Source organism: Mchenga conophoros, linkage group LG9 (assembly GCF_057382185.1).
Source record: "Mchenga conophoros isolate Kocher_MC1m ecotype Shallow Benthic linkage group LG9, M_conophoros_male_GT1.1, whole genome shotgun sequence".
NCBI classification, from domain to species: domain Eukaryota; kingdom Metazoa; phylum Chordata; class Actinopteri; order Cichliformes; family Cichlidae; genus Mchenga; species Mchenga conophoros.
In genome coordinates this window covers 702,100-725,101 of record NC_140534.1, presented here as the reverse complement: position 1 = coordinate 725,101, position 23,002 = coordinate 702,100, and the positions used below count along the sequence as shown (strand labels likewise).

Genomic DNA, 23,002 nt, shown 5'->3' with positions numbered 1-23,002 from the left:
ACCATCGCGTGTCCGCTTGTTTATGTTCCACTGAAGCCCATCCCAGCAGCCAGGTCGCCAGCCTGTCACAGGGCCAACACAGACAGACCCTCTGAATGGAAATGTCAGTGCCTTCAGATGTACCATGTTCAGAAGGCAGTAGCTTGTTGGGGGGGGGGGGGGTAGGGTGTTTGGTTTTCAGGGTGCCCACAACCTTTCTTTTCCTACCTGTTTGTACATAAGGCAGTATAATGAGAAATAGTCAAATTTCTCCATCTAAAAATAAAAAATTGCTATATATATATATATATATATATATATATATATATATAGCAAAGTTGCAATTAATTTGAATATTTTATCAAATGAAAATCTATGTTTTTCTTTAATACAGCTTGCAAGTTTTATCCTAAGTATAATCGACGTTCTTACTTAAAAGCTTATTTAACATCCTTTGATTTAGTATAACTTAGTTCTGTCCAGGAACATTGTGAACAGAACAGTAACAGAGGAGTGCCACTGGAACACCCACTGGGAGACTACTGGGAACGAGCCTGACTTATGGTTGGCAATACTAACCAGGTTCACACTATAGGTGTACAGAGACTGGAAACATCTTTCTCACACACATCCAGGGATGTCTCCAACGCTCTGACAATTTTCAGTCTGGGAATTTTGCCCATCCAAATGATGAAAACAACAATGGTATTAGAGTCTTTCTTCTTTAAATGACTGGCAGAGTGAAGCTGCACCATCATCACACAGATGCAGTCATTTGTACCCGCCGCTAAAGCGTAAGAAGACGCTGCAGTACTCTGCGAAACGACAGGTGTCGCCACTCAGATAATATCACATCACTTTTTTTGTGCAAAGTTCTTTCCACAAACTTACGTTTTCAAACATTTGCAACAACTCTGTGTGTCAGTGTGTCTCTGAGCCTCTGTGCACGATTATTAGTGAAACGGTGATAAAAACCAGTGCAGTCACAGACTCGTGTTCAACCTGGCTGCAACACTGACAGTCTGCACACGTCAATCAATGATTTTGGCCTCCTTGTGTCCCAGCTCACACAAGATGACATCAAATTCCTATTTAAATGCGCATTTTAATGCATTTCAACCCTCTGTCGTGATATAAATGTCTTTGCTACCTGTGGGAGTCCAGCTTGGGTTGGGGTCTCTTCACGCCTCTCCTTTTAGCAGTAGGGACATCAGCCAGCTGTGATACCTCACCTTCATCTCCTGCATTGAAAACACATGACAACAGGATGTGTTTCTAACTCATTCTGTTGGCAGCGTGGCAAACTTCAAGCTTATCTTTAAATCCAGACAAATTATAGACTGGAGGTTACAGAAGAAATGTGCTGGTTTGAACAGTATCTGATAGGTTTCATTTGCTCACGCAAACAAAAACATGTGTGTTGTTATTGTTAGAAACATCCAGTCTCAGAGAGATGCTGAAAAACCAGTTCATGCATTTGTTAATTCTAGGCTGAACTAACAAATTCATTATTATCAAGCTGTTCCAAAAAGCTTTGTGGAAGGACTATGAGAGGTTGTATTTCTCCCACATTAGCCTTTTTTCCTGAATCTTATTTTTCTATGATTCTTCATTAAATCATGAATTTAAAATACAAAGTTCTGAATCATCACATCTTAAAGACCTCATAGTAATCCTGTAAGAGCACAGCAGCATCTACCATCTGCAAAAGGGTCTCCTTCCTCCTGGCCTCCCCGGCCTGGGGAGTGTGGTGGTGGGAGTGGGGGGAAAGCTTCATCCTCTATGCCGTCATAGTCAGGAATGTCCTGCGGGCTATTTTCCTGTGGGTCAACCATGGTGAGTCGGTCCTGGAGACAAAGTAAAAGACGTGTGAGCCCCAGTCGTCAACAGCATCAGCATTAAGTTACATGAATTTAACTGCAAGTTGAAAAAATGACATTTATTTCTGTAAGAGTAATTCTTTACTGTGTTACAACATCAACATGAAAACCTAAAAAAACTGGCATTTACTTTTTTCTTTTTTTACATCAACAGGAGGAGCTGTACAGACACTCATCCCACCTGGAATTATACCCCAAATTCAGAAATGTACTATTATGATACATTAATGGTCCATTATGTTTGTTTCACAGTTATATACATAATACAATTTATAGATTTGTATATATTTACATTCTATCAGGGATGAACTGGTTGTGAACCTTTGGGCTGATAATGACATTTAAAAGTTACAATTTGGATGAATTATTACTGCGATACTTCTTTTGGACTCTGTAGTACCACAGAAATATCATTAAAGTAACAGGTTTGTTTTAAAGTCTTTCAGCTGTTCCGTAAGCATCATCGTCATCATCATTTATATAGCACTTTAAAAACACACCTGGCAGACCGAAGTGCTGCACAATACAAATGTAGTAATAAAATAGCAAAAAACAAACATAGCAATAAAGTAAACTCTTGAGCCAAAATGATGTGACACAACTAGGGCTGCCACAAACGATTATTTTGATAGTCGACTAGTCACCGATTATTTATGCGATTAGTCGACTAATCAGATCATCATCCACTGGACGTAAAACTACAGCTTATTGCACCATGCAGCATATGCTCTTATATAACTATCATTAGCTTACAGCTTTAAGCTTTTAAGGTGCTAACTAAAAATAAAGACAAGATGATAGTTTATTCAATTTTAATGAAATTTGCAGATTGTTTCGGTAAAGTTTAATAAACTCCTTGCTATCTAAAATATAACAGGACACCAGAGTATATTCTCCAGCATCTCACACTTCTGATAATCAGCTGTCTGCTTGACGTTTATTCAGCTGTGTAAAAACTATAACTTTAATCTCAGACAAACCGATTTACTCAGGAACAAATAAAATACTAAAAAAAAAAAAAAAGCCAAACAACAACATTTTTAATTTATCTAAGTGACTCATATATATTTAACCTGAGTAGCGAAAGACGGCGGTGGGTTTGAAAACAATTTGCCTGGAGTCCGGTGCTAGTGACCTAGCCCCCGGCTAGCTATCGAGCTAGTGGGTAACAGACGACTCTGAAAACGTCGGAGCGCTTTTGAAAATATGTGGTGTCCTGATAAACTGAGCCGATATTTGAGGTTTACACAGCTACATTCTCAGCTGAAAATATGTTAAACGTTTATTTTGTGACCCAGAAAGAATAATAAGAGTAATATTAAAACTAACTAGCTGCCGCCATTGTTGTAAACTGAGCTGGGCCGCGCTATGAATTCTGGGACACAGCTGCTTCTTCTTCTTCTTCTTCTTCTTCGGGGTTTAACGGCAGCTGGCATCCTTGTACATGCAGTGCTGCCATCTTCTGTTTCAGTCCGTTATTACACTCTTAAATCCTGCTACTTATTCCTGCGTCTTTTGGGATCTTACAAAGCTTCAAACGACGCGTCGACTATTAAATCAGTCATCGACGATTTTGATAGTCGACGTAATCGTGACTAGTCGACAAATCGTGGCAGCCCTAGACACAACACAGACACAAAAGGAAATCTTCTACATTGTTTTGCTGTTCACACAAGTTCTAATGCTACCCTTTGTTTCTGGAAGGAGACGATTTTCTGTCCAGTATTAAAGTTCAAAGAACAGGGTATCCGTCTCCAGTGGGCTGCTAAACAAGTTTACCAGAAAAATCAGACCCACGGTCATGTTGTGTCACTTTGTCATTCCCTGTTATTGCTGCTGACTAATCACTCAAACTGACAGACTTTGGATATAAAACAAACAATTTAAACATTTAGAAGTTAAACATCTTCTCGGATTCCTTTTGCTGCACATGTCTATGTATGTATTTGCTGTACAGTGTCATTTGTTTGGAACATTAATCTTGATGTATACATAAACATTTGATTTAAAAAACGTGTTTAAAAATGAACACTGACACAATTAAACACAACACTGGTGCACGGTGACTGCAAACAGAAGCAGCTGCTTGTATCCTCCTGTGGATACAAACCAGCAAGAACTCATCAGATCTCTGTCACTTACCATTAATGAAGTTTGGCTTTTATTAATAAACAGAGAGCACGGATATCTATGGAAGAAATATAGTATCATCAGAATTCAAGTATTTTTAGACATTGAATTTATGACACTGAATTTTTATCCTCCAAATTTCCCTGCAAAAATATTCACCTGCAAAAATTCACCTGCAAAAATTCACCTGAAAAAAATTCACCTGCAAAAATTCACCTGAAAAAAATTCACCTGAAAAAATTCAACTGCAAAAGTGATGAACTTTAATGACCCAAGCCAGAGCAATCAGCACCAGATCGAGTCGAGTGGCTCTCAGCCAATTAAATTACGCTGTTTGATCACATGACACCGTTAGCCAGCAGTGTGTCTCCTAAAAGAGAGCTGTTTAAAGGTGAGTGATTAAGTTTTTCTCCTAAATAGAGATCATTACAGAACGCCTAGTCCTACTTAAAATCCCATTTATTATTATTATTTTTTTTATCATCTACTCGAACTAAGGAAAACGTTTGACTAACTCAAAGACAATTTCCACGCCTCCCCTGCCTGACTGCAGAGGCAGTTTTGAATTTAGGAGCGCCAAGATGGCAGCGGCAAACCCTGGCGGCTCTCCGGTGAGTATATATATATATTTTTTTATCTTCAAGTTTGTCTTTTGAAACCTTAATTTTATTTAAATCCGTTGCTCACGTATAAAGTACACAGACGGGGTCTTTGCTCAACTCGTCTGAGGCGTGTCTCACTAAGCGCTACATGCTAGCATCCTGCTAACCGAGCTACCCTTTACATGCTGTGCTTTAGAAAATAGGATACTCGTTAAAAAAAATACTCCGCAGATATTGATTGATAGATAGACGAACACTGCAAATATAATGTTGGAAACGAGAACGGCCTTTAGTGAAGGGGTAAAATACACCATGAATAAAGCCATAGAGTGAATGGCTGCCATGGTTGCAGAACAGCCTGATTTAATGACAAGAATGGGGAAGAGTGAGGTGAAGTGAACCACAGCCACAAAACACGGTCAGACAAGGCGGCAAAAGGGCAGTGATCTGTCCGTCAGTATGAAGTTGGTGTGTGCTTTGGTGAACAAAAACTCCAGACTGGTAGCAGGAAGATGGGAGACTCGTGTTTCACTGGAATAGTGGTGAATTAAAACATCCTTTGTTGGGGACATTTCGGTGTAAATGCATCCATACAGGCAAGACAGAGGCAGACCAGACAGTGAAGAAAACAAGGCAAACATTAGAAATATAAAAACGGAAATATAGGATGAGTCGGGGATGAGTTCCTGCCCCAAGTGGAGGAGTTCAAGTATCTCGGGGTCTTGTTCGCGAGTGATGGGAGAAGGGAGCCGGAGATCGACAGATGGATTGGGGCTGCAGCTGCAGTAATGCGGACGCTGCACCGGTCCGTCGTGGTGAAGAGGGAGCTGAGTGTAAAAGCGAAGCTCTCAATTTACCGGTCGATCTACGTCCCTACCCTCACCTATGGCCTTTACATGACTAACGTCCCCTCTTCTCCCTACCTCACATTAGCCCCCATCTTTCTTCCAGGTGGAAAAGACCCGTCACCTTCTGGGAGTGGCGGCTCCCGTGGGAACAGCTCCCACCACCAAGTCCCTGAGTGAGTCTCTGTCCCCCAGCGTGAGCTCCAGCACTCTGTCCACGTCCACCTCCGCCTCCTCGCAGATCTCCAGCACCACCTTTGAAAGCGTGAGAAGGAGCTGGCCACCAAGGTGAGAAAAACGTGGGCTTAGTGGGCGTTCTTGTTGCTGCCTTCTTCCTTCTCTGCTCGGTCTTGTTCCTGTTGTGTTGTAGTGCCTGCGCCTTCTGACACACACCTTCAATACTGAATACAACCAGCTGGTGAACAGCATCAGTGACTGCAAGGTGAGAAATAATACAAAGAAATAAAAAAATAGCCTTTCTGTGTCACATCAGGGAGTTCCTATATTGACGTCTACCTCATCCTGCTGTTGTTTCACTTCAGCTTTCTCTCATCTCACCGATCGGACGTGATCCATCCGTGACGAGCTTCAGCAGTGCCACCCTCACCCCTTCCTCTACCTGCCCCTCTCTCTCGGACTCGCGCTGTGGCTCCATGGGCCAGAAGTAAACATATTTTTAGGAACATTGACCTCGATCTGCAAACGGTTATTGACAGGTTATCCATTTGATTCTAACTTGGTGTGATTTGTGTTAAAGGACCCCTGAGAACAGCTCACGTGCCTCCAGTCCCTCCTGCTCAGACTGTGAAAACTTCCCGATGGTTCCCACTCTGGAGACCTCCTACCTTGCGCGGGCTGCAAAGAACGAGTTCCTGAACTTGGTGCCTGATATTGAAGAAATGCGACCAGGGTGAGTAATGCCATATTAACCCAAATACTGTCACTATGACATGTGTCTCACAGACCAAATGTAAGTCGACACTCATGTTCTCTAGTTCAAGCAGAAATGATGTGGATTGATTCAAATTCCTGAGCCTGGATGATTTCAGCTGGAAACAAACCAACTCTGCTTCTTCCTCAGATAATTCAATTCAATTTTATTTATATAGCGCCAAATCACAACAAAAGTCGCCTCAAGGCGCTTCATAGATACAGAGAAAAACCCAACAATCATATGACCCCCTATGAGCAAGCACTTTGGCGACAGTGGGAAGGAAAAACTCCCCTTTAACTGGAAGAAACCTCCAGCAGAACCAGGCTCAGGGAGGGGCGGGACCATCTTCTGCGACCGGTTGGGGTGAGAGAAGGAAGATGGGATAAAGACATGCTGTGGAAGAGAGACAGAGGTTAATAACAGATATGATTCAATGCAGAGAGGTCTATTAATACATAGTGAGTGAGAAAGGTGACTGGAAAGGAAAAACTCAATGCATCATGGGAATCCCCGGCAGCCTACGTCTATTGCAGCATAACTAAGGGAGGATTCAAGGTCACCTGGTCCAGCCCTAACTATATGCTTTAGCAAAAAGGAAAGTTTTAAGCCTAATCTTAAAAGTAGAGATAGTGTCTGTCTCCTGAATCCAAACTGGAAGCTGGTTCCACAGAAGAGGGGCCTGAAAACTGAAGGCTGTCCCTCCCATTCTACTTTTAAATACTCTAGGAACAACAAGTAGGCCTGCAGAGCGAGAGCGAAGTGCTCTAATAGGGTGATATGGTACTACAAGGTCATTAAGATAAGATGGGGCCTGATTATGTAAGACCTTGTATGTGAGGAGCAGGATTTTGAATTCAATTCTGGATTTAACAGGAGAAATCTGCTCTCTCTTTCTAGTCCCTGTCAGGACTCTTGCTGCAGCATTTTGGATCAGCTGAAGGCTTTTCAGTGAGTTTTTTGGACATCCTGATAATAATGAATTACAGTCGTCCAGCCTGGAAGTAATAAATGGTAAATGCCCTGTATTTATATAGCGCTTTACTAGTCCCTAAGGACCCCAAAGCGCTTTACATATCCAGTCATCCACCCATTCACACACACATTCACACAATAAATGCATGAACTAGTTTTTCAGCGTCACTCTGAGACAGGATATTTCTAATTTTAGAGATGTTGCGCAAATGGAAGAACGCAGTCTTACATATTTGTTTAATATGTGCGTTGAAGGACATGTCCTGGTCAAAAATGACTCCAAGGTTCCTCACAGCGTTACTGGAGGCCAAGGTAATGCCATCCAGAGTAAGAATCTGCTTAGATACCATATTTCTAAACTTTTCAGGGACGAGTACAATAACCTCAGTTTGATCTGAATTAAGAAGCAGAAAGTTAGCGGCCATCCAGGTCTTTAAGTCTTTAAGACATTCCTGCAGTGTAACTCATTGGTGTGTGTTATCTGGCTTCATGGACAGATAGAGCTGGGTGTCATCTGCATAGCAGTGAAAATTTATGCTATGTCTTCTAATGATGCTGCCTAGGGGAAACATGTATAATGTAAACAGAATTGGTCCTAGCACTGAACCCTGTGGAACTCTATAATTAACCTCAGTGTGTGAAGAGGACTCTCCATTTACATGCACAAATTGGAGTCTATTAGATAGATATGTCACAAACCAAACTGTACACTGGTAAACTGTTACAATAAAAAAAGACCGTAATTTTCTTTACTCTTCTTTATTTATGTAACTTTTGTTTTCACTGGCAATTTAGTATTAGGTTAGGACAAAAAACAAATTAGGAAGGTTAAAGACAGAACATTACTAGATTGTGGTTTTAATTAAAATGTAGCCTTTGACAATGCTGAACACATGAGAAGCTACTTTAAGGCATATCACCCAATTTGTAATATTGCTAAACATTTCTTAAGGCAGACGAGTCATGCTGGCTGGGTCAGTGTCATTTTTGTTGTAATTGATGTCTGGTTTGTTCTGTTCCCTAGTGATGGGTAGGGATGGGTACCAGTATCCGGTGTTCTGACATAATCCTTGAAATAGTAATAACACAGTATCCTCAGCAAAGATGAATTAAACAAGTTTTATTTTAATGGAAGTTTACTTCAAGTCTTCAGATTTTTACTGTCTTTTATTTGATTACTTTAAAGTATATGATTACATTAGAGTAATTAAATAAAGACAGTTTTGATGGAGCTCCTGAGCCAGCCCAAGCTCTCTATGAAGACGAGGAAAAACTCCCCTGGGGGGGCCAGACTGACGGGAAGAAACCTCGGGAAAGCCCATTCAAAGAGAGATCCCCTTTCCTGGGATGGCTGGGGGGGGTTACAGGAATTCCAAAACACTGAAATTTAAAGTGGGCCAATTAAAAAAAATTATTTCCTGAAAAAAAGAAAGGTAATTCATACATCACACATAAATGATAACGTCTGAATTGTGTGTGTGTGTGTTTGTGTGTGTGTGTGATAGGCTTATCTCAGCCAAGTGTGATGCTGTAGCTCCTCCAGCGTCGGCCGCGTCTCCGGGACTTTGGTTAAACACGCGTCCAAGAAATCCCGGCAGTCTGGAAAGAAAGGAAAGAGAAAAAACATGAAGATGATAGTTCCAGTGGTCCAAGCCATCAGTCAGTCTTGAAGTGTGACGTTTTCTTACTTTTGGACAGATGTCTTTTGAATTTCAGGCGCTTTTTGAGGAAGCTCGTGGTGTTAAAGTCCCCGGCATGAAGCGCTTCGTACAGAACCACTCCCATTTGCCATACCGTGGTGGGTCCACACCTGTAGCAACTGCGCCCGTACCACTCGGGAGGGGAGTAAATTTCTGTACCTAATAAACAGACACAATTGCAATTTCTTCTAAAACAAAAGGCGAAAATTGTGACATCTGTGAAGAGCAAGAGCAGAATATGTTACCATAGAAGACGCGGTACTGCGACTGCTCCTTAACAAAGCAGCTCAGTCCAAAGTCGATGATACGAACACGCGGTACATCTGAGCCGGTCTCAATTAGAATGTTCTCACTCTTGATGTCCCGGTGAAAGATGTGTTTATCCTCCAGGTGCTTCGCAGCATCAACCAGCTGCTTCAGAATGACCTGGAAATAGAGCAGGGCGATATGACCAAAAATATTTATCACGATATACATTTGAAAAGTTGTGATAACGATATAACTGACGATATAACTGACACTAGACAAAATACTTTACAACGCCACAACTTTATTAGTGCAAAAAACCCCATAAATGTATTTTCACTTAAACAAGCAGCTGTTTTTTTATGTGCATTAAAGTTATATAAAAATGTAACAGTGCAAATGCAAATTCCTCGCTGACAGTTTAACCAAAAGGCATTTCCAGTGGAAATTGGCCGACATATCCTCAGCATAACCATGTAAAATATCCACAAAGCTTAAAAAGAGGTTATACACACACAATACGGTAATATCACGTTGAGGTGCAGTACGTATCACTCCGCGAGGCGCCTGCCTACGATAGCCGTAATGCTCCGACAATCCATCGAGCGGTGCGGCTTTGTAGCTTAGCAAAGTCGCCGTGTACATAAAATCGTTTTGAGGTCAGTAAACACAACCAGAATTCATACATAAGGCACACGGGATTATAAGGGGCACTGTCGAGTTTCAGAAAAATCAAAGGATTGATTTTAAGTGTGCCGTATTTTCCAAACAACACGGTAATAACGGCGGCCCGCTAGCATGCGCTACCAAAAATCGTGCTTTGTTGTGTATCTGACGGACGAAAGCTAAACCAGTTCCACACCACTAAAGTTGCAGCATTTTTACAAACCAGTTCTGGTTCATCCGTTTCATTCAACGATCCACTTTTGCTCTTCTCTTTCTGCGTCACCGCCATCTGCGTATGTAAACATAGGCACTGCGCATGCGCGTTTTACCTATTCTAGCGCGATATTTCATTTTCCTATCGTTGCCCAAAATTACACCGGTATTACCGTGAATGGTATGATATAGCCCAGCCCTACCTGGAAACGATGAAAAAGACAATAATCAATCAATGGGTTAATGTTTCTCTAATACTCTGTGCTTTGATTGAATGATGTACAGTCTAAGACTCTTCTAAGGCAAGTCAACTTGCCTTGGCCTTGTCCTCTGGCAAAAATCCTCCATTTTCTTCTATGTATTTATCCAGGTCCACAGCGGGGACAGGTCTCTCCATCACCAGGATCAGCTCTCTGCCAAAGTCAAACCACTCCAACAGAGACACTGGGGCTGATGTTTCCACTGATCCATCTGCTTCAGCTGCAAGCTTCAGCATGATGGCAACTTCCACTGACACATTCTTCCCGTTATCATCCTGAAATATTTCAACAAAGTGGATGATGAGGCACAGACGTTCCACAGGTGAACGCTGCATGCAATCCACTAATGTAAAAACAATTCAAGTCTTGCACATTTACCTTCACTTTGCAGTACACTTTCCCCTTTGGGATGTGTTTGATGGCCACCTAAAAGACACAGGGCATTGATGAGCATTTCCTCAGTATGACATCATTAAAGGTGTAAAACAGCATACATCTCAGCTTACGATATTATCCCTTATCTGCATTACTGCCTGTCTTACTACCACCATCTGAACACTTACTGGTAAATGATCCTTTATGCGGTAGCCAGCAAACACTGCTCCACAGCCTCCTTCTCCAAGCCGGTGCTCCTCCACGTATCTTGCTTGGAAGTCACCTAAACAGACAAACACAAATTGGGTTTTACTACAGCTGTCACACAAATTACTCTCTGCTGTACCCTAAATGTTCATTTTGCTCTTCACCTGAATATAAAAGCTAAGCTGCTTGCTACTTACGTTTCTGTTCAGCCACTGACTTTTTGGCAACGGTTTTGGTTTTGTCCTGGTCCACGTTCTTTTTCTTAGGTGGGTCCCTGGTGTCTCCCGCAGCTTTCCTTTTGCCAGCCTTTTTGTTTTTACTGCAGCTCTCTGAAATCTCTATGCTGCAGTCTGCAGATGTGGAAAACACCAAAAGCACATCAGCTTATTAGATAATAGACACAAATATCTCCCAAACACTAATATCTTCAAACTAGCAACCAGATGTACACTTAATCTACCCCTCACTCAACTAATTAGCCTACCTTTACCAGTGTCCAACCAGGAAGATGCCTGCCCCTTGTCACCGCTCACATGCTCAAGAAGTTTACGCTTTTTTGCTGTATTGGTTGTCCCCGCTTCATCTTGTTGGACCTTTCGCTTGACTCCCCCGACCACATGAGCATCTGAGCTGGTGGAAGGACCAGCCTGCTCAGTGACCCTCCTTCTTTTTATGGGGGTCGTTTTTTCAGGACTGGCCTTTCTTTTAGCCATCCTGCTCTTACAATCTATAAACAACAACAACACATTAGTGAAAAAGAGCGCTCGACATCAGGACTAGAAGGATTTTGATGTCATTGAATTTTAAATTAGTATTGCTTACAATATAATAACAAGTTTATCCTTTTGATAAAAAACACACCAACACCATACTAGGTCTACTAAGTCTAGATACTGATGACACTTGTTGCTCTGTTTTCACTGCTCAGTCCAAGAATAAACTTGTCACATTATTTTACCAAAAGACAAAGTGCCCCAGTAACCTTTCTTTGATTAGACATGTTGCACTCAGGTTAGTTTCAATCAAAACCAGGATTTAAATCCTCTAAAAATGAATCATTTTATACACAGAGCCTCAACATTGTTAGAAATGTACATTCTGTTATTTAGGGGATTTTATTTTTTACTTACTTTGATCTCCTGGATCTTTCTTATCTGCCTCAGTCGTAACTTTTCTTGTTTCCTTTTTCATCTTAATTTTTAAAATAGAAAATGTCACCTTAATGAGTGAATAGTCCTTCAAATGTCTGGATGCTTGACTTTTCTAACTAAGCTGTATAAGTCAGTTCTGTAAGTGAGCTTTAAAAGTAAACTCCGGAGTCTATGGCAACACAACATTAGAACCTTGCCTTTTAGTGACATCACTAAAAGGCAGTGTCCCAAGTAGTTTAAAGAAAAACACTCTGGCATTTCATATAATTCAGTAATTTCACATTAAACTTTCTTTCATTATCCTTTCATTATTTGTTTAAAGACTTGATGTGTGGATGCTACTATGAAGACTTCTAGTTGAGCAAACACTAATAAACACTGACTAGTTTATCTGAGATAAAATATAACACTTTTTTATTAAGTCAGTGTTAACTCTGTTTTTTTCTGTTAGGATCATTCAATAGTATCAGAAGAGAAAAGAAAAGTATGTTTTGTTTTGTTTTTTTTCTTCAAGATCTGTTCACATGTACTTAGCAAGAGTGAGTACACAGCGTTAAAAAATGGTACTTAGTGTAGTGAGGAAGGCGAAAAGCAAAGAGAGCATATGAAGGTAATATTGAAGAAGGCGCAGTTTTGAAGTGGTGAAAGGCAAAGGCATGAGTGCAAGCGTAATAAAAGGTAATAGGAGAGATGTCGAGCAGGCGGAGGACTTGGCTGGAGCAGGAAAAGGCAAAAGGGGAAACGCGAGTGCACGTCTGAAACTTCTTCACTGTCAGTGAATCCTAATTCTTAAGACTAACTAAGAAGAATAAATCTATGTATGAATGTCGTTTTGAGCACATCTCCTCTTTCTACTGATCAATTCTTCCACCTAGTGGATAGATGATAGTATTGCAGCTTGTCTCGTCACCTGTTGTGTGTTTTGTGTGCTCCAGAACCTGCGTCCTGTTGGAGTACTGTACGTAAAACACACAAACACTGGAGTGAACACAGCTGCTGAACATCTCTATATTCATAACTTCTTCCTGTTATCTCATATCTGTCTCCCTTCATCTGTGTAGGAACGGTGTACAGATGTATGAGTATGTCACTCCTGCTCCTCCACCTAACACCTCCACTCCAAACTAAGTTTGCTCTGCTGCTTTGGTTCACTGATCTGCAAGTATCTGTCATTTGTTTGCAGATGTCTGCAGGAATTATTGTAATGATCCATTAATGGTGCCTGATTTCATTCAGTTTTACAGCTTGTCTCGTGTTTTTGAACTGCTTCCCTCACAGTTGTACACAGTGCTAACATGTGCTCTTACTCTGTGTTTTATTCCTGAAGAAAAAGAAAGTGCCCAGCCCAGCAGGATGAAGATGGGCCATACGTCAAGAAGCCTCCAAATGCCTTCATGCTCTATCTCAAAGAGCAGAGGCCAAAGGTCATTGCTGAACTCAACATCCCTGGAAATGCAGCCGTAAATGCAGTGGTGGGACAGAGAGTAAGTGTGTAACTCTGCATACATTTATGCATCTGTTAATGTTGTCTGCTCATGTTTTTGCATGTGTCCCAGCTGTCCTGTAGTTATGTGTAGTAGCAGTGCTCACAGTGTGTTCTTATGATCTTCTGTCCACAGTGGAAGTCGCTTTCAAACGACCAGAAAGCCAGATATTTCAAGCAGGCTGAAACAGAAAGACAGAATCATGCCAAAGAGCATCCAGCCTGGTCGACCAAAGAAAACTATGTATGTCCAACAATAATTTCATTATAGACGATTGGACCGATTTCAATTGAATTAAACTGTTACTCCTGTTATTTCAACATCTGTCTTTGTGTAAATAAATGAAAAAACAAACAAAAGATGCTTCTGTCATAAGTTACAGCAGGATGAAACAACCTTCATGTAGTTCTTGTTTTTAACACTGCAAACCTTCTTTAGTTCTTTTGTTTCCTTTCATATTCAGCACACATCTGTCAGTGTCCACTAACTGTCAGGGAAAAGCCAGATAAAAACACTGTGGGGTCTTTTGGGACACGTGCTCGTTGGGTTTACTCATAGATATCAGAAATGATCTGTTCTGTATTCAAAGGATACACGAAGGACGTTTGTATTAAATGCAATATAGCGACTGATCATATGCTGCTTTCTTTGGGGGCTTTTCACCACCATGTTACACAAATCCAGTTTCTAACTGAAAAGAAAATCCTTCACCATTTTCTAATCAAATTCCCTGGTTTCCCATGTCAGAGATGTCATGGCTGAAAGGATCATCGCATATTGAGCTCAAAGCTAAACTCTTGTGTAGGGCCTCTTTCCATGTTGTACCATTCATTTTAAAAAGTCCTGGTAACAAGAGACAGAGGTGACTTGATGTATTACAGTTACTTCCCAATTTACAGAAATGATGTGACTTCTGACATTTTCCTAGCAGGAAATGTGCTACTGTGGGACACTGAAAGAATAAACAGCAAGGCACGTTTTGTTTTAATAACTTTTCTTTACTTCATTTGTATGAACTAGGTTTACCTTACAAAATCTTATACTGTATATAATGTTTTATGTTTAATTCATGTCAATGTCAGCTCGTGTTTACTCGGGTGAGCAGTACCGGCCCACAAAGAGAATGCTCTTGGTGGGTTTATGTCGGATGAAGAAGATGAAGTGATGGTCGGCAACAAACTCAGCGGGAATCGTTATAGAGCGGACTTCCATGTCAACCCCAGTGGCAGCAGCAGCCTCAGTTCCTTCTTCATTTACATCCACGAAAGCCTTGTGGACAACTTTGGACACTATCAGGTCATTTGCTGGAGACATTCCTAGTAGATGAAGAGCCCAGAAATCAGTTGTGTTTTATTCTTTACCAGATGATGTTTTGCAGTTTTTGTGCTCTCAATATAACTGTATAATTGATTCAGTGTGTCTCATTGGTGCAATATTTCTCACCAGAGAAGTCTCTCTTGTAGATGTCAAAAGCGTTCTCCATTCCCATGTTGGTCAGGATTTTCTCCAAGTCATACTTCTCCTCCATCTTAAATCGAGGGAGCTTGACATCAACCTCGTTGGGGCTCATCATGTCTGGGCGAGTCCAGTCCACAAAGTTCTGATAGGTCAGCTCCTTCTCCAGCTGTGTGGATACAGTGTCACTAGCTTGTCTGATTGAAACTGGACATTAAAGTACTGGTAAGTGCATCTTACCTTTTCCAAGCCTGTGGTATCATCTTCTATGTCATTAGGCAGGAATATGAGCATGCTGAGGTCATTTCCTTTATACGGCATCTCAAGAATCTGTCCAGAAACATTGTTTTTATTTATTACTCCATCAAAGATGATCTGACTTCCTAATCTAGAAATTTAGGCTGATATTTGTAAAAGACAAGTTTTAGATCATGCTGGTGAAATCCTGTAATAAGCTGAAAGTGATGGATGTTACCTTGCAGTTGGCCTCAGGAATGGTCGCAAAAGGAAATTTACTTTTCTGCTGCATCATCTTCACCGGCTTAGTGTCGTTCTGAAAAATAGGGGAGACAAGAGAAATGTTTTTTGTGTTTAGTCTCAAAATGATCTCAAAAAGTTCTGTCATGGTTTTATTCCAGCCATTGAGTGGATTTGGATGTAGAGCACACGTCACAACACAATTTGTTCTTGTTAGCCGAAGTTTGTGATGTGCTGTTGTTTGAGATTTATTTGAGAACTTATTGGATATTACATGAATAATAAACTGCATTGCATAACTGCATAAAGTTGGAAAGTGATCGTCCTAAAAGCACGATTTTATCCCCTCAGAGCTCCAGGCTTTATGTTCTCATTCAGCAAAGTCCACAGCTCGTTTGTAGTATGACAGATCAAAGTATAACTGCACCATCCTATGCTGCCTTTCTGCACTGTTACCTTGTTCAGTCGAAACTGCACATCAGCAGTCTTCTCCTCCTTAAACTGCGTGTTCCAGCTGCCCTTGAAGTAAATGGCATTCACGAGAACCAGCTTCGTCAGGCTACCCACTGCATCCTGGCTTAGCAAGTCCTTGATTTTATCTGGTAAAAAGAATTTATGAAAACTATTAACTATTACCAAAGATGCACTAGTTACTGTACAACATCTTCAGCTATAAAATCAGAAAACAGGGCAACAGCAAGATGGTTTTTATTTTAAAAAAAGGTGAAAAAGCTTTATGATCAGTATAACAGGGAACAAAAAACAAAAATTCAAGCGTAGGCTTGAAGCCACTGAGGTGGTTGTTAGCGGGGGTGACGCGATGCTTCTGGTATGCATGAATTAATTAAACAGTCCAATAACTCCAGCAGTACTTATCTTGTCCTTTTTGGTCTTTGTTCCAAACATTTTAAGATAAAAGCGCAGCGGTCACAAACGTTTTGCCTTCTTATGATTAACAACACACCTGACGCTGATTACGTGCGTCCACCTTAAATACCTTACATAAACCTACCATACAGGAACTTAAAAAGGTGGAATCCTCAGTGGTGCTTGGTGCCACACCCTCAGGGACTTTAATGTTATATAAAAACACTGACAGCTCAATATCTGCCTCAGTCACTCTCCCCGATCCAGCTGAGTCACCAATAGGAAAAATCTGCTTTTCACAGGAACTTGGTAACAGCAATAAGAGAATACGTAGTTTATTCCAAGAAGATATCGTCTCTCTCCCATATATAACATCTTATTGGAACCGATATGTTCCAGATATCAAGTGGAAGACAGTCTGGATGGTCCCCCATAAATATTTGATTGTAAATAAGGTGAAAGAAGTCTCATTTAAAATTCTACATAAATGTTATCCAGCCAGTCACTACATGGTCAAATGTAAAAGGGACATAAATACTAATTGTACTTTCTGTGGGGATCATCCAGAAACTGTGACGCATCTTTTTTGGTACTGTTCTTTTATACAGAGATTCTGGAAGGAATTTAGCAGGTTTGTTATTGTCCATATTTTAAGGGAGTTTTCTTTACGATGGGAAAATGTTTTATTCTGTTTGTTTAAGTTCCCCAAGAAGTATGAGAAATTTTTTTTATGATGAATTTGTTCATACTTTTAGCTACATTTTTTATCCATAAATGTAAGTTTACTAACAAAACACCATATTTCTGTCATTATTTTAAGGATGTGGAAATGTACATACAATCAATATCAGACTCCACCAACACAAAGGCTCTCAAAACAATACATGTATGTGTATTCTTATAATTGTTACCTTTTTCTTTTACTCTTGGCTTTTTGTGTTCATGTTCTGTTGTTTTGTATACTTCATCTGTTCGTATGTTGTATACTCATTGTTTATTAAATAAAGTTTAAAAAAAAGAAACTTAAAAAGGTTACCTCTAGCGGCAACATGAGGTATCAACCCAAAAATGGCTCCTACAAAAATAATGGGATTAAGATTGTCTCATTTCCAGCAGGTGGCACCACAGTCCTATAACCCTCATAGAAAGTCCTTGTATCCTATTATTATAGATGGTAGATTTATAAATGGCCTGTATTTGTATCGCGCTTTTATAAAAACAATGAATGAATTTCCTGCTGCACTTAAGATAATATAAAGATATAGAATCAATAGCAGCCAATCCTAAATGGGCCTGAAAAATAAAAATATGTTAAAGACACAAGTGATCAAAGTAGAAGTACCCATCACATAATATAATAAGAATAGAAGAATTGGCCTGCTATTTACAGCAACATACTGCTGTGATGGTTTTATTAATAGCATGAAACCAAACAGTAAAACCCAGAGATAGTGCTGCTTAATACTGAATAGAAATTAGACTGGAAGAACTGGAAACAGAAAATAATGTGGACGGTGGACAATCCGGTAATAATGTCTCAACTGAACACAACACAACTGATCCCCAAGGATTTACAGTGGAGATCATTTAAAGTTACATTATGCTTACCTTGTGTCTGCTTCTCCACCCAGCTGTTGATGTGGACCCTGGCCTCCTCTGCATTTCCTTTGAAGTCCACAGACTCGAGCTCAGCGTTGTAATGCTTTTTGGTGCCTTTTAAAAATTCCTGGAATTGTGAAAATAAGTCACTCGAAACAGATTCAACAAACTACGGAGACTTCAATCAAGTTCAGTCACTGTGTTAAAACATTTTCAGTCCTTTGGATGCAGTTGAAGCTTGAACTAACCAGTCAGCCTTTGTCTAATAAAAGATTAAAGCAAATAGCTTGTTGGATGCCAATTTAAGTAGCCAGCATAGAAAAATACACAGATTGTGGGTAAGCTGGTTTGTAACGTTTCGGTTCAGATGGCAGCAGTTTTTGCTGACAAATGTAAGTTTTAGTATTTCTAAGTATTAATAAATTACTGTTTTACTTCTTTATATATTTCTTTATACTATTTGCAAATATTTTAAAAGTTTAATCTGCTGTGATGACTGGAACACAAAGGAGAGAAATGGTGCCTTGTCTCTTGTTATGAACTGTAAATAGCTAAGTGCTTAGAGCAGCTGGTCCTAGCACACTTCAAATCCTGTCTCCCCCCCACCCTGGACCCCCACCAATTTGCATACCGCCAGAACAGGAGCACAGAGGATGCAGTCTCCATCGCACTGCACTCTGTCCTCTCACACCTGGACAACAACAACACCTACGCCAGAATGCTGTTTATAGACTTCAGTTCAGCATTCAATACAATCCACCCCTCACAACTCATCAGGAAACTGACAGACCTGGGCATCAGTTCCCTCATCTGCAAATGGTTACTGGACTTCCTGACCAACCGCCCCCAACATGTCCGGCTGGATAACCGCTGCTCATCTACCATCACAATGAACACCGGTGTACCACAAGGCTGTGTGATGAGCCCTTTCCTCTACTCCCTCTTCACCCACGACTGCAGACCTGCTGATGGTTCCAACACCATCATTAAGTTTGCAGATGACACCACGGTGATTGGCCTCATCAGTGACAACGATGAGGCCGCCTACAGGGAGGAGGTGGATCGTCTGGCTGAGTGGTGCGACACAAACAACCTGCTGCTTAACACCGAGAAGACCAAGGAGCTCATCGTGGACTACAGGAGGAATGCTGACCCACATCCACCCATCCACATTAAGGGGACGGCTGTGGAGCGTGTGAGCAGCTTCAAGTTCCTGGGAGTCCACATCTCCGAGGATCTCACCTGGACGACCAACTGCTCCAAGCTGGTCAAGAAGGCTCACCAGCGCCTCTTCTTCTTGAGGACTCTGAGGAAGAACCACCTGTCCTCAGACATCCTGGTGAACTTCTATCGCTGCACCATCGAGAGCATCCTGACCAACTGTATAACAGTCTGGTACGGGAACTGCTCTGCCTCGGACCGGAAGGCGTTGCAGAGGGTCGTGAAAACTGCCCAGCGCATCGCCGGAGCACCACTTCCTGCCATAAAGGACATCTACAGGAAGCGGTGTCTGAAAAGGGCTGGGAAAATCATCAAAGACCCCAGTCACCCATCACATGGACTCTTCACCCTCCTGCCCTCTGGGAGGCGCCACAGGAGCCTCCGGACTAAGACCACCAGGTACCGGAACAGCTACTTCCCCACAGCTGTCAGACTCCTGAACTCTGCCTCCTGACATCTGACCCACGTTAAACTCATGCACTGAACATACACACCCCCACAATGGACAACTGTACCCTCAAACACACAATAATAACATGGAGTGAACCACCACTCACAACCACTAGCACTTTATATAGCCTCTGTAGAAACTATCTACACCCTCACTTATCTTAACTGCACTACTGTATAGCTCTGTGTAAATAATCATTCTGTACATTCAATAATCTTTAATCCTACAACTGTTTACAACTTGCATAGTTGCCGGGGATTCCCATGATGCATTGAGTTTTTCCTTTCCAGTCTCCTTTCTCACTCAGTATGAGTTAATAGACGTCTCTGCATTGAATCATATCTGTTATTAACCTCTGTCTCTCTTCCACAGCAGGTCTTTTATCCTGTTTTCCTTCTCTCACCCCAACCGGTCACAGAAGATGGTCCCGCCCCTCCCTGAGCCTGGTTCTGCTGGAGGTTTCTTCCTGTTAAAAGGGAGTTTTTACTTCCCACTGTCGCCAAAGTGCTTGCTCATAAGGGGTCATATGATTGTTGGGTTTTTCTCTGTATCTATGAAGCGCCTTGAGGTGACTTTTGTTGTGATTTGGCGCTATATAAATAAAATTGAATTGAATTGAATTGAATTATCTGAGGAAGAAGCAGAGTTGGTTTGTTTCCAGCTGAAATCATCCAGGCTCAGGAATTTGAATCGATCCACATCACTTCTGCTTGAACTAGAGAACATGAGTGTCGACTTACATTTGGTCTGTGAGACACATGTCATAGTGACAGTATTTGGGTTAATATGGCATTACTCACCCTGGTCGCATTTCTTCAATATCAGGCACCAAGTTCAGGAACTCGTTCTTTTGCAGCCCGCGCAAGGTGGGAGGTCTCCAGAGTGGGAACCATCGGGAAGTTTTCACAGTCTGAGCAGGAGGGACTGGAGGCACGTGAGCTGTTCTCAGGGGTCCTTTAACACAAATCACACCAAGTTAGAATCAAATAGATAACCTGTCAATAACCGTTTGCAGATCGAGGTCAATGTTCCTAAAAATATGTTTACTTCTGGCCCATGGAGCCACAGCGGGAGTCCGACAGAGAGGAGCAGGTAGAGGAAGGGGTGAGGGTGGCACTGCTGAAGCTCGTCACGGATGGATCACGTCCGATCGGTGAGATGAGAGAAAGCTGAAGTGAAACAACAGCAGGATGAGGTAGACGTCAATATAGGAACTCCCTGATGTGACACAGAAAGGCTATTTTTTTATTTCTTTGTATTATTTCTCACCTTGCAGTCACTGATGCTGTTCACCAGCTGCTTGTATTCAGTATTGAAGGTGTGTGTCAGAAGGCGCAGGCACTACAACACAACAGGAACAAGACCGATCAGCTCCGAGCAGAGAAGGAAGAAGGCAGCAACAAGAACGCCCACTAAGCCCACGTTTTTCTCACCTTGGTGGCCAGCTCCTTCTCACGCTTTCAAAGGTGGTGCTGGAGATCTGCGAGGAGACGGAGGTGGACGTGGACAGAGTGCCGGAGCTCACGCTGGGGGACAGAGACTCACTCAGGGACTTGGTGGTGGGAGCTGTTCCCACGGGAGCCGCCTCTCCCAGAAGGTGACGGGTCTTTTCCACCTGGACGAAAGATGGGGGCGAATGTGAGGTGGGGAGAAGAGGGGAGGTTAGTCATGTAAAGTCTGTACTCTAAGAAAAAACTTTTTAGAATAGCACTTTGGTCTTTGAGCTGAAAAGTCATTTTTCCCTCAATGATATTAAACAGATTTATTTCTTTATGAATCTTTTAAGGCCCCACCTCCTGCAGCTGCTCCATCTTCTCCAGCTCCCACTGGTGCTCTAGGATGAGGCTATCTCCTCTGGGCCTCCAGCCGGCCAGGTTCTCCTCTCCACGCACATAAGCCACTGATGTGTCCAGGACCTTCCTCCTCCTCCTCTGCATCCCTGACTGGACTGAAAAAGAGTGAAAAAGCAGCTAACGTCCAAAAATAAGAAAACTTTGAAAGAACTCCAAAAAAACCTGGAGAACTTTTGCTCAAAAAACAGTTTTGTTTTTTTTAAATTACAAGGCAATCTGACAAAATGTCATCAAATGAGACTCAAGACTTCTGCAGGTCTCTGCCATGACTCAATTTTTTTTTCTTAATGGCAGAAACAATTGTTCCTTTTTTACTTTGTTTCTATTTTCTCTTCTTGTTTTTATCTGTTGAACAACAAACAACATTCATGCTGATTCACATAATATCCTGTCTCTAATCTCTGGGATTTCCTCGTAGCTCTTTGATGCAAAGAACATCCATCAAATGCTCCAGCTTGTGCTCAACATCATCGTGAACGGTGAAGGTACTCTGACGAGAAAATACTCAGTCGACCTTTTGGTTGATTTGTTAAAGAACCCCAAAATAGCTGATTACCTAACAAGGTATGCAGATAATTCACAGCTCTTTTCCTGAATAGCTGCTTTAAAACTCTGCTGAAAGCCTTTGTCCATTTCCAGGTATCCCCACTTCTCGGCATGTGTGTCTCAAGTGTTAGGACTGCTGCATTGGAAAGACCCAGACCCTGCAGCCAAGGTGAGAGACGACAAATATGATAACCCACACCAGCTGTGCTTAACTCTGTAAGTTCCCAGTATTCCCTGAAACCATCACGTGTGACACAGTTTACATCAGACGTGATGCAGCTGACGTCAACACTGACCTTCTTGTGGTAACAGAGACTTAAAAAAATAATAATAAAGCAACAAAGTGGGTCGCTCTTTGACAGTAAATTCCAGTGCGGTCCGCTCCAATCTCCTCAGGCTGACTCTCTTCTAGGCTCTCCTGACTGTTCCCTTTACATGCTGATGATGTGTCTTGTAAATCTGGATCCCTTTCCAGCAGGACGCTCCTCTTTTTCAGACAGTACCTGAGCTGCTCTCTCTCCTGACAGTCAGCTGTCCACCTCTGCATGGCCAGTCGAGCCAGCGCCGAAATTTGAGGCAGAGCTCGGAGCAGAGCGGGCAGCCAGGCTGAGCACGGAGCAGAGGTTGAAGGTCGCAAACTGACATCCACGTCTTCCAGAGAGCCCAGACCTCCTGCTGCAAACAGACTGCACCAACCGTTGTCTCCCACCAAGCTGTTGTAGGACAGATCCAGTGCACGGAGTGAGGAGAGACAGCCCCGTCTGCACACGGCAGCTGCACAGAGGAAGAGGACCCATTGATAACTGATCACTTTATGCCTGTTCACTTTACTGTTTTGTTCACAATGTTTCTGATGGAGACAAAAATAACACCGAATACTTTCATTGTT

At 41.8% G+C, this 23,002-nt stretch overlaps 5 protein-coding genes across 7 annotated transcripts; 1 reads left to right on the top strand and 4 right to left on the bottom strand.

Moving 5' to 3' along the window:
• Positions 1-299: 299 nt before the first annotated feature.
• Positions 300-3,206, bottom strand: LOC146566544 (TIMELESS-interacting protein-like). The gene is made up of 3 exons (XM_085286078.1): positions 3,189-3,206; positions 1,679-1,826; positions 300-1,220 (listed from the first exon to the last, which is right to left on the bottom strand). Exons 2-3 carry the CDS (start codon positions 1,812-1,814, stop codon positions 1,126-1,128), a joined length of 231 nt encoding a protein of 76 aa, XP_085142204.1. The 5' UTR covers positions 1,815-1,826; positions 3,189-3,206; the 3' UTR covers positions 300-1,125.
• Positions 3,207-4,284: 1,078 nt separating this feature from the next.
• LOC146566542 (transcription factor 7-like 1-B) lies at positions 4,285-18,986 on the top strand. 3 transcript variants are annotated; one of them, XM_085286068.1, is made up of 4 exons: positions 4,285-4,600; positions 5,543-5,724; positions 13,488-13,644; positions 13,780-18,986. In XM_085286068.1, the coding sequence occupies exons 1-4, from the start codon at positions 4,571-4,573 to the stop codon at positions 13,912-13,914; spliced, it is 504 nt and encodes a 167-aa protein (XP_085142194.1). In that variant the 5' UTR covers positions 4,285-4,570; the 3' UTR covers positions 13,915-18,986. The 3 variants fall into 3 exon arrangements, 2 of the variants coding, with proteins under 2 accessions (XP_085142194.1, XP_085142193.1); XM_085286067.1 differs by lacking the exons at positions 4,285-4,600; positions 5,543-5,724 and adding exons at positions 10,622-10,749; positions 13,222-13,318; XR_014893783.1 differs by lacking the exons at positions 4,285-4,600; positions 5,543-5,724; positions 13,780-18,986 and adding an exon at positions 10,612-10,749 and having other exon boundaries at positions 13,488-13,622.
• Positions 8,491-12,335, bottom strand: LOC146566543 (uncharacterized). The gene is made up of 5 exons (XM_085286061.1): positions 12,140-12,335; positions 11,494-11,736; positions 11,207-11,359; positions 10,991-11,085; positions 8,491-10,853 (listed from the first exon to the last, which is right to left on the bottom strand). Exons 1-5 carry the CDS (start codon positions 12,198-12,200, stop codon positions 10,713-10,715), a joined length of 693 nt encoding a protein of 230 aa, XP_085142187.1. The 5' UTR covers positions 12,201-12,335; the 3' UTR covers positions 8,491-10,712.
• LOC146566541 (leukocyte elastase inhibitor-like) lies at positions 14,622-20,529 on the bottom strand (the record flags this gene model as incomplete). The annotated part of the gene is made up of 7 exons (XM_085286075.1): positions 14,622-14,960; positions 15,088-15,268; positions 15,340-15,429; positions 15,575-15,652; positions 16,033-16,175; positions 18,052-18,169; positions 20,515-20,529. Coding segments are annotated over 7 exons (852 nt in total), but the record flags the coding sequence as incomplete, so codon positions are not given.
• Positions 20,530-20,535: 6 nt separating this feature from the next.
• Positions 20,536-22,958, bottom strand: LOC146566540 (kinesin-like protein KIF1B). Its single transcript, XM_085287840.1, has 5 exons — positions 22,617-22,958; positions 21,508-21,662; positions 21,171-21,329; positions 20,762-20,883; positions 20,536-20,668 (listed from the first exon to the last, which is right to left on the bottom strand). The coding sequence occupies exons 1-5, from the start codon at positions 22,756-22,758 to the stop codon at positions 20,536-20,538; spliced, it is 711 nt and encodes a 236-aa protein (XP_085143966.1). The 5' UTR covers positions 22,759-22,958.
• Positions 22,959-23,002: the final 44 nt, after the last annotated feature.